We start from the raw sequence: 11739 nt of genomic DNA on the forward strand, positions 1-11739 counted from the left end.
TCAACACTGTCGAGGGGTAGAATTTCATTATTTGGGTAGTTTATTCAAATGCTGGAGCACCTGTATTGTTATCAAATTCTTCCTTCTGACAGCTCACAATCTTTTAGGGTGCCAAAATTAAGTCATTTTCTCTATTTCTCCCTGTGCATGGGAAGAGATGACTGTAGAAAGATACAATTTGCCTTTCTTTTTTATGTAGTGACATTCAAATGTGTAATCATGTATGCAGGCACATATTCAAGCTTTTTATATCACACAAAAAAGAACTGAGTACATAAATGAACACGAAATGACCTACTCATATAATCTCCAAAGCTTAAAATGAGGAGGCAGACTTAGAAGTAATTCGGTCTATTCATGCTTGCCCAAACACCAGCCGGACTCCGCCCTAGCGTGAGTGGATAATCATGCACACACACACACACAAACATTTCAAGGACAATCACAATGGAAAATAATCTATCATTTGAAAGCTGACTGAGGAAGAGATTTCACAATATCACTGCATGAATTTGTTGTTGGGAAAATTCAAGGCATGAATGTTCTCAACTGGCCAGAGGGAAAATAGTGAGAAATAGGAAAGAAAAGTCTCCTGGAAACCAAAGGAGGCCACCATGCATGGAGAATACATTTGGCAGATACTGGGCAACAAAAAGGGGTTTTAGGAATGAGAATCTTTAAATGTCATAGGACCCACAGAAAAATCTGGAAAGAATCCAGGATTTAAGTTTTCTTAGGCTAAAATTAGGGAAAGCTACCATAAGAATACTATAAAAAGAAAAGTATATGGTTTTATTTTTCATGATAGACAATGATTCTCTTTTTCTTTTGCTTTGATCATTCATATACTGAACACCTTTCAAACCCATTTTGTGGAAAGCACACGTGCTGGGAACAGGTTTTACTTTACTGTGACAGTCACACAGACTGGCTAAATTAAAAAGTCTAATAAAGGGCAATGTGGATCAGACTTTTATACTTAATCACTTGCTAGACTAAATATAAAGTGTGTTAGTTGAAATGAATTGGAAAGACTGATTAGAATAGACTTTGTTTGCTTATTCAATTGCATAATCTTGTTTGTCATTTGGAAAGACCAAAATCAGAAAAGGTAGATAAGTATTATAAAGATTCTTGACATGTATTCCCTGTCCTATCATCCCATAAGAAAACTTAACATAAAAGTGGAAAAGGTAAATATTGTAATAGGTTAAAAAAAGTATATGGTCCATAGAAGAACCTCAAATATTAGTCCCTATCAATTCTATGGAACTAAATTTAATAATTATGTATATTCTTTCCTTGCAACATATGAATTTGGGACCATAGAGAGTTTCAGAGTTATTACAGTGAATTCAATAATGAAAAATGATAATTAACAAGTAGCATGTGTTTATAGGTTTCCCCTTATCCTTTAAGTGTGTTATCTACTTAATACTTACAACCTTGTCAGGTGAACACTATTATTGTGTTCATTTTTCAGATTAAGAAACTAAGTCACAGGAAGGTTTTTCAATCTACACAAGTTTAAGTTGCCAGAAAGTGTTGGAACCAGATTTCAAACCCCACCAATCTTCCCTCTCTGTACAAATTCTGATTACCACGTATACTATCTTCCATGTACAGGCTAAATTCCATTTATAGACTTAATTACTAGGTCAAGGTATGCACACACACAAGCACACACACCCAATTTTTCATTTTTTACATATTTTCCAAGCTATGAATGATAAAAATAAAGCCACTATCACATGAGGATTTTAACACTCTTAAATTTAGATGAGTCTAACACATAAGATATGCTGTTCTAAAGCTAGACTAAAGTATGAAGCTAATTAAGCCATGATGTTGCTTTTGTTTCCCAGGTGAAAAAATAATATTTGCTGAGTCCTATACCCAAGTTCTCAATTCCTGACACTGGCAAGTCATTTCTGCTCTCTGATCCTTATAGATTGCAAAAAAATAAATAAATAAATGTACTGGCACAAACCTATTCACACTTTGTTACCAATGGAGCAACTATATCTACACTACAAGATCTGTTAGTCTGCCACACAGCAAATGCAAAGGTAGCCAAGGATTTACTGACCTTGTAACTTCCTCTCATTCCTTCTAGTGAATTTGGGGTTAGGTAACTTGATTGAAGGTTTATGTCAGACACTTTCACCATGATGTCTCTGTAATTTCCCCTGTAACGTGCAGTAAATGGAATTGCAATGCATATTGGAAATGGAATTCTCTCTTCCTTATCCGAGCATTCAATAGAGATGACATTGCTGACCAGCTCTTCATTATCACTCACTATTAAGCAACTCATGCTGTTAACTATCCGGCACTCTAGCTGCTGTAGGACAGGTGATGGTGCTGTAATGTAACAAGACACTTGGGGGTCAGACTCCTCATTCAGCAAAAGGTACCTGCAGAAACAACAAAACGTCATTTTTCCAGTAATTTTATTTATGTACTTTGTAGCTTTCTGCAGAAGGGCACAAACTCTAGAATACATTGCCTTGGCATGAACCTCAGTTCTCCTTATAAACTCTGTAACCTTGGGAGAGGTATTCAACCTGCCTATTCCAGTTTCCTTAACTACAAAGTAGTATTAAATGATTTTTACCTCATAGGAAAGCTGTGGATTAAGTGACCTATTAAATATTAAGTAATTTGAAAGTAGGCATTATACTATATGTTAGCCATAATTATTATTTATTAATGTGACTACTATTATTATTTGATTGATTTATTCCTCAGTATTGTTCACTCCATAATAAGAATGTGAAGATTGCTGATGCTTCTTGATGGACCAAGAACTAATTACTAAATGGTTTTCTACATTATGAGGTGAGGGAGTACTTGAACACAAGGTATTAAAATTGTGTAAACACACTAGATCAAATAGTGATGTGTACTGTATTTTTAAGAAAGACTTAGGTACAGAAGATGGAATTCACAATTAATCACAGTAATTAGGAACAGATTATTTATAATTCCCAAATAAATTCCAAAAACTTAATTTGACACTTTTTTCTTAATTTTAACTATTATCATTACCAAAGATTTTTAAGACCTTGTAGATTCTAACTCAAATTTGAAATCTGTCACTTTCTATTAGTTGGACCATAGACATCAGTAATTATAATTAAAATAGCTAAAGTTTAATGTTTTCTGTGGACCAGGTTTTAGGTCTACATAATTTCATTCAATCTTCACAACTATTGGGTCAGGCAGGCACTACTATCATCACCATTTTACAGACAAGAAAACAGGCTTATTACACCTACCACAGGACTGGGGATATAGTTCAGTGTAGAGTGCTTGCCTCCTGTACCTGAGACCCTGGGTTTCATCCCCACCACCGCCAGAGAGAGATGGAAGTGGGAAGAAAAAAAAGAAAGGAAGAAAGGGGAGAGGGAGAAGAAAGGAAGAAAAGAAAGAAAATTTACCTTGCTACAAATCTCACAAGTTGTAAATTTTAGAACCAGTAATTGACTCCATCCATCTTTAACACAAAAACTCAAACTCAGATTCCAAAGTACTGATTACTTCATCCATAATCATGTGTTATGAAGACTGACTAAGATAAAACATCTAAACTTCTTATAGTAATGAGTTAGCATAAGCTGGATGCTCAGTAACTGTTAGGTCTCTATTAAAACTACCAACTTGAGTTTCTCTTCTTCTTCTATTTCTCATTTCATACGAAGGAAATTATTGAAACACAATAACAGTAGAGAGAAATAATAGGATCTATATATAGCACAGCATTATTTTCCAGTTACAAAATAATCTGGTTTTACCTGTTTTTCAATTTTTGGTATATAGAATTTTTTTTTTTTTTTTTTGGGTACTGGGGATCGAACTTAGGGCCTTGTGCTTACAAGGCAAGCTCTCTACCAACTGAGCTATCTCCCCAGCCCCTGGTATATAGAATTTTAAAGGGCACTTTAACACAGAAATCTGATGCTGATATTGCAGAGAGGGTCATTTATTTATATTCTGAACTCAAAGTGAGAAGGAACAAAGAAAATCACACAGAACATTGGTCTGCTAGAGTATTCTCTAGTAATAGTGATGATGGTAATTCAGAAAATGAACGTCATCCAACTGAGGATACAGTGACCCCAGCTTCCTGTAACTTCAGGATTGACCCGCCTCTGTGTCTGGAAACTATCTCAATGCACTGTTCTTCCAGGAGCTATAGTTTCCAATTGACAGATGGAGGAGGATGAGGAGACTTATAAATGCTTCTATTCTCCTCAACCCAAATAAAATATTATCTAGTCTACTCACTAAAATAATCATGTTGGTTTATTCCAGTCTTATTTCTCTTTTGGGTACACACCAGGACAGCTACACTGAAGGAAACAGGGTTCTTCTGGAAAGCTAACCATAGGGAAACCACAGCAGATTCTGAGCAAGGTTTTGTTTATGACATTTGTCTTTTATGTGGCATGATGGCTTCCTAGCCTGGGGAACTGGGATGAATAGTCATCTTCTTAAACATGCAAGTCAAGCACAAATGATTTGGATGCCACAAAGAGGAAATCGCTAACCCAGAAACACCTAAAGGAGAGGGAGTGGTTCAGGCCTATGACTCACTAACCGATGTTTTGAATCATTTCTGAATGTGAGGATATGAAGTGTCGATGTTTTTCTCAACAGAGATGGGTAACCACATACTGAAAATTTAGCAGTTGGTTTGCAGGGGCAGTCATTCTTACACACTGTGGAGGGCCTTCATGCATTGAAAGAGTCATCCATACAATTCATTAGAGACTTACTGTGGAGACATCACAGCAAAACTAGCCCAACTTCTTCGTTTCATAGATAACTAAGGTCACAACATGAGCAAATGGACTTGCAAAGATTCCCAACTCTGTTAGTGATGTTGTCCTGGAAATGGCACTGTAAATTTATCTGAAAAAGCATCAACATATCATGGCAGTGATGTGGAGGGGTAGGTGAGGAGTGGTGGTGAGGAAGAGGAGGTAGGGAAAGTGAGGTAGCTGGGCACAAACACCTGTAGAGTGGTACAGTGCTGGGCCCTTTCCATGATTTTCTCCTCTGACCTTACCAAATATACCCAGGAAGTGTATATTATTTCTACAAACAAGAAAAATGAGACCAAGAATGAAGCAAATCGCTCAGGGTCACAGAAATAGTGCATAAAAATAAATAAATAAATAAAAATTAAGTCTATCCAATTCCCAAAACAAGTGGTCCCCCCATTGCTTCTAGGGGTTATGTGTATCTGGGAAAATATGGTTTGTGGATATTTTATTCTATCTAGACAAATACAGGATTATTATAATCATATGCAGGGGCTATAATTCATGAAGTCCATTGGATTCATAACTCTTTCTCCCTTTTTCTTAAGTCATGGACATTTAGAGAGTATGATGAGAACTCTTTAAAAATTTCCAAGGGGATGAAATTGGCATGAACATACACAATCAAACTTAAGAACCTCCCAAGGCTTATCCATGAGTCTCCAGATCTCAGAAGACACAGGTTAGAAACTCATGGTGATTTTGAAGATAGAAAATGTCCTCTTTTTTTTTTTTTAACATTCTGCAATCTTCTACTTTTTTTCTTATAATTCAAGAAGTAGTGATTTGAACAATTGTTTTTTACTACTTTCTCATCTAGTTCATCCGTTTTTACTTTAAAGAAACAGTTAATACATTTGTTTTCTAAAACTATAAGAAACAAATAATGTAAGTAATGGCAGCCACACAGATTTCTAAGCGGGTAATTTAACCTGAATTACTGACTTACGATATCTGTCAGAGAAATGACATGGAAATATAAAATACTCATCCATAAATATCACATGTTGGTATGGTCCCAATGCTTGTGTTCTCCCAAAATTCATATGTTTAAATCCTAACAACCAAGGCGATGGTGTCAGATGGTGGGCCTTTTGAAAAATGCTTAGGTCCTGAAAGTAGAGTCCTGATGAATGGAATTTGTGCCTTAATAAAACAGGCCCAAGAAAGCATTTCCACCCCTTCCACCATGTGCAGACACAGCAAGAAGGCACCAACTATGAACCAGAAAGCCCTCACTAGACACTGAATCTGCCAACCTTCTCTCTCCTCTCAGCCTTCAGAACTGTGTGAAATCAATTTATGTTGTTTAAAAGGTACCACTTCATGGCATTTTGTTATAGCAACCCAAATGGACGAAGACATTCCCTAACTACAGAAACACACAAACTAGTAGACATATATGGGCACATCTCTCATTGTATTTACTTACTCCTTTTCCATTATGCTACTCTTTTGCTTTAGACTCTCTGAATCACTGGGAAGATTATTCACAACTTTATTGGAGATATCCCATGTTGTTGAGGATGTGGTAATCTCTTCTCTTTGGCTTTCTGAGGTCCCTTGAATTTCTCTTTTTGTTATCTGGATTATGTCATGAATCTCCTCCTTGTTTCCATTTATGTTCTCAGCAGTCACGTGTTCTATTTGTTTATCATCTTCATTTTCTACATTATCTGGGAACATGGTGTTCTGTGACTCTTCTTGCCCTGTTACATTTCCATTCAATGACACATTGTTTTCTCTTTCCACTAATTCAGAATTTACATGTGTTTTATTTTCTTTTAACTGGACCTGATTTGTGTAATGGCTTTCCTCCCCATTTGTAGGGGAAACAGTAGCTGTTTCTATGACATTTAGTTCCCCTCCTGCAGCAATGTCTGTTGCTTTGGTGTTGTGAATGGTGGTCATTGTCCGCTGTGGAGTATGTTCATCATGCATCCTGCATAAATTACACATCTCCTTTTCTTCTTTCTTTAGAAGCATAGCAGTGTTCCCCAAATGTTCCTTCATTTTCATGAGGCATTCTATGAAAGTAATAATTTCTGCACAGACACACACACAAGAATAAATACAAAACTAAACCAAATTATGCTTCTCCAATGAGATATGGTGAGAAAATCTTAGAAACCTACCAAGACCCTCACTGGGTACTTAAGCCAACCTCCTGAAGAAAGGATGATTTACACAAGTGACACTTTAAACACTTATAGGAACTAGAAATGAACTACTTTTGAACATAGTACAAAAGAGTACATCTAATCCCTCTTGCTCAATAAAATGCTTTGAATTTTGAAAACAATTATCGTGATCTCCTTCTCCCAGATAAGAATTGAAGTCGTCATTTCCCTCAATCATTCCTGTTTTGGTATGATTTTGAGATTTGTTCCTTTGCCTCTAAAGGTACTACAGTTAATCAATTATTCATATAAAATGCTGAGCCTAAAACTAGTTGAAGCTAGTTTTGGATGAAGCCTGGAGAGCAGAAATGCTAAAGCTATGTTATCTCTGCTGATAGAGTGGGGGGGGGGGGAGGCTGTTTTCTCCTATGAGAATTGGATTACGTTTATACTATTCCTCCTTCTGGATCTGTGATCATTAGAAATTTTCAAACTGGTCTTTCAAAGAACACCTCTATTCATACCAGTTCTCTGATAGGAACCTATGGTGTCTGATCAAGGGCTGCTCAATTAAGTCCGGCCTCTTCACTTCAGTGTAAACCCTTGTTAGGACCTGATCGGATGCTATCTGTCACTCCACTCCCCTTTCATACCATTCTCCTATCTGTGTATCCCTCTTCTTGCAACAGACAAGGGTCACCTGATGATTGCTAGCATACTTAGCATCTCACTGGTCTTTAGAATTCAATTTTGAGCTAAGGGATTTGTGATTTAAGGGCCCACAGTTCAGTGTTTTCAGGATCATCACCAAATCATCCCTTCACTAGTCTAGGCTTAACTTTGGGTTCCAGTTATGACAACTTATTCTTTGTCTTTTGCCTGAGACCCTGTCTTTATTTTGGACTCCCTGTTTTCTGGTAGCTGAGGACTTGTCTTGACATTGCCCAAGACCACGTTTGATGTTCTCCAGAGACAGTGGAGACCTTGTCATGAGCTTCAACTGACAGCTCCTGGGTCCTGCTGCCTTTGGCAGATTTCTTTGATGCCCACTATTTATCCTCTAGGTTGAGTTTAGTAATATTTACCCTGCATTCCTGGTGGATCGAGCTTGAGCCCTTACCTTTGCACTATTATTTAGAGCTGGACTTCAGGATGCCACCTATATTCTTAGGTAGAGAAACTGTCGTTGTCTAAGACCTTATTCATCACATGCCACATTATTCATGCCTCACTGCATGTTTCAGCATCTATAATTGGGCCTTTTCCCAAGAACTTGCCCCATAGGTGTGGAGGATCCTGTTTCCTATTCTAGGTTACCCCAATCCTCCAAGTGCATTTATAGTTAGTGATCCTGGCTCAAATGACTCTAGAAATAGAATGTCATATTCCAATATAGAAAAAATGCTTTCTCTGCCACAAACTAGGCCTATAGTTCCCTACCTCTAATGTCCTGCTAATAATACCTCAAGACTCTCAAATTTCTAACTGCCTAAATCCATTACTTAAGTATCAATTCAAATAGAATTTTCTGGCAAAATTCTAAATTTTAAATCCCCACTCTAAAAATAGGATCCTGTCTGATTCTGAAGATATAAGACGTCAGTCCTCTTTCCCTAGTGGGACCAGCTTCCCAGTCCCTTGCATTATTGTACATTTGTCTTACCATATTGCCCCTATTATATTACCAGTTTCTTATAAACAGAGACTCCACCATAGGCTTGTTAGTCTGCCTGTAGCATCTTTTAGATATTGCCCTGACAATATTTCTTGGAGAAAGGAATACACCAAAAAGATACTTACCTTGCCTCCAGATACATGGGTTCTCCTTGTCAAGCAGCACATACAGCTGCTGGGAGGTGGAATGCAGGGTCCCTGCAGTGTGCTCCAATAGTTGATGAAGAGCACCACTGAGCTCCTGACCCAGAAAGACCACTGTGGCCATCCAGGTGGCCGCCCCAGCCCCTTCGCAAAAGTTATCACCCAAGAGCGCCTGCTTTAGCATTTGGTTTTGTCTCCAAATCTGCTTCAATATTTGGCCTAGTTTACCTGAGCCCAAGTCTTCTGTATCCATTTTGTGCTCCAAAAATAATATTGCCTCTTTCCTGCCAGCAAAGCCTAAAGGTTTAGCTAATTCAAACTTGGTGATGGTTATTTCTCCTAAAATCTAGGAGAGGATCCAAGTCAGCTAGCCAAGCACTTTCCTGCAACATAATAGTTTATTCAGCTTGTTGTTGACCAGTGAGAAGTTACTAGGTGACCACAGGAGAGGCGTTCCTGAACCCTGGTGCTATTATGTACAGAATAGATTAATCACAGGGATAGAACTAGTTCACACAATCCAACTCTCCAGCTCAGTTTTGCAAATTCAACATACTATTGAAGTCCCAATTCTTATCAGATCTCGAGACAACAAAATATGGATTCCAGATAAAAGGAGAAATTTGTCAAACAAAGGTAAACAATTTTATTAGCAATAATATTGCTAACAAAATTCATGTATACATCCTTAAAAATACTTGTGAATGAAAGAAATATGATGTTTGGTTTGCTTCAAAACAAAGTATAGAAATGGAATATAGATAAAATAAGATCAGTTATAAAAATTGATGGTTGTCAAAACTGGATATGGTTACATATGGGTCCTTACAGTTTACAATTAGTATATTTGTATAGTATTTTATAGTAAAGAGTTCAAAGAAAAAAAAATTCTGCTGAAGCAGATTCTACTGCCATTGTTTAGGTAAGTATAATTAGTTTTCTCTTATATGGTAAGTTGGTAGCGAGATTGAGATAGGAACTTAGCCTTTTTACTCCTTGATAATTTTCCTTTAATTGGGAAATACCTCCTCACTAAAAGAAGGCGAACCTGAAGAGTGGCTTTCTCTGAATGAGCAAGGAGTCTTTGCCATATATAATTAAAATACAGCTTCTGCAAGCTCTCATCACTGCTGCCCGATCAATGGGCATATTGCACGCGGGGCCACTGCGGTACAGGACTCCAATGAAGGGACCCCCAGAGAGTGTGCACCAGAACAACCTGCTTCTGGCTCTCCAGCCCTCTCCCTGAAGAAGGGAGAACATACACCAAAGGGACAGAGTGGTACATTCCAGCGAGGCTTCTGTTCCCACTGTTGTACTGGGGTGAAATGAAAACTTTCCAAAGGGGACCTGGAATGTTTCCCTCCCGGGGGCAGCACATTATCTCATCTTAAGCACTGGGGCTCTTAAAGTCACACCCATGACACCTGCAAGACGAGATGGGAAAAACAAGCTGAGGGAAAAAGACAAGAATAAAAGCCACAGACCTGGGCCCAAGAATCTAACGGGGGAGTCGAGGAGCAGGACGGGGACTTGTGGCTTCAGAAAAGAGTCTCTTCTGACCATCTTGCTTTGCAGTGACCTTCTCTTCACTGAGAAAGGAACCTTTTTGGAAATATGACCTTCTGTTCACGGAGAAAGGAAGCTTTTTTGAAATATGAATCCATATCACATCATGGATCACATTTTTAAAATATTTTCAGGCTCTTCTCAATATTAAAGACTTTCTGGTTCCATTTTAGTTTATTTTCTCTAACTCCTGAAACATATGTGTAATTCCCAAAATAATATACATATGGCTTTAATTCAGTGCCAATTCTGAAAACCTTCCATTGCATTTACACTGGGCCAAGCACTATTTAAGTGCTGGGGTAGGGGAACTTCAGAGAGAAATAGCTTTATGAACAGATTATTACAATACAGCTTAGATTGTTGAGAGCTAGAGCAGAAGTATGAACAAAAAGTATAAAAAAATTTTAGGAGTAAAATATTAATTTTGATTAGAGACTTAGATGTTTGAAGGATTTGAGCAGGCGAGAGAACACAGGGAGGGGACACTGCAGTACAGGAGACAATGTGATCAAGGCTCCGGTGCAGAAAATTGCACAGCGGGATCACAGAAGGCAAAGAGTGGCTTCAGAGGAAGGTTTGGTTTGTGAGTCAGGTGAAGTAGCAAGAAGAAGGACAGAGAGTCAGGGAGAGAAGTTAGGATTTTATTTTGCAGATGGAAGAGAGGAAATAGTTTCAAACAAGGCTACACTATGACTAAATCTGTGATGCAGGGAAGCCCATGGCTTAGATATCAGAGGCAGAAGAATGGGGAGGACCTCTAGACAGGCAAGGAGATGCCTTACCAGTGAGTTGAAGTGGAGTGGACAGAATTTCCAACTGTCAGGTAGAAGGAGAGGAATAGAAAGCATTGAGAACCCATTCATTCACTTATTTTAGAAATATTTCTTGATCACTGGTAAAAGAATTTGCTTGGTGGTGGCATATAACTAAAATTTTTAGTTTAGGGAACTCTGTAGATGGTAAATCCATTCAGGGATTTAGGAGGAACATTGGGATTAATGGGCAGATAATATGATTAACTTTGGATTTGTCGAGATTCAGATAGTCCAGAACAATCCTTTACAATGTGCTTTTAGATGAAAAGTCAGAATATTGCCATATTTGAATATCTTCAGTAAATAGGTGGTGAATGAATTCCTGGAAGTAGAGAAGATCAAAGAATTTATGCCATGTCTATTTTTAAGTGTTGAATGAAACTGATAAAGAAATGCCAGATCACTGGACAAATCTACATTCATTTCCTCATAGACATGGGGGAAAATCCTTTCCCAGAGAGGAAAAAAAAAAAAGAGTGAACAAAAACCCATGACCTTTCTTCTCAGCCTCAATAATGTTTGCTGTGCACAAGCCTCAACTTGTTCTGTCTAGCTTAAGAACATGTAATATTTGCAAAGTGAGAC

The 11739-nt window shown here is 37.8% G+C and overlaps 1 protein-coding gene across 1 annotated transcript in view; it reads right to left on the bottom strand.

Moving 5' to 3' along the window:
- The window catches only part of Dthd1 (death domain containing 1), a 62322-nt gene extending 53302 nt beyond the window's left edge, over nt 1-9020 (bottom strand). Inside the window, exons 1-3 of the mRNA XM_047567102.1 lie at nt 8750-9020; nt 6262-6874; nt 2090-2417 (exon numbers count right to left, since the gene is read on the bottom strand). Coding sequence (XP_047423058.1) covers nt 2090-2417; nt 6262-6874; nt 8750-9020 — 1212 coding nt within the window. The remainder of the gene's footprint in view (nt 1-2089; nt 2418-6261; nt 6875-8749) is intronic.
- Nucleotides 9021-11739: the final 2719 nt, after the last annotated feature.

Source organism: Sciurus carolinensis, chromosome 10 (assembly GCF_902686445.1).
Source record: "Sciurus carolinensis chromosome 10, mSciCar1.2, whole genome shotgun sequence".
In the NCBI taxonomy this organism is placed as follows: domain Eukaryota; kingdom Metazoa; phylum Chordata; class Mammalia; order Rodentia; family Sciuridae; genus Sciurus; species Sciurus carolinensis.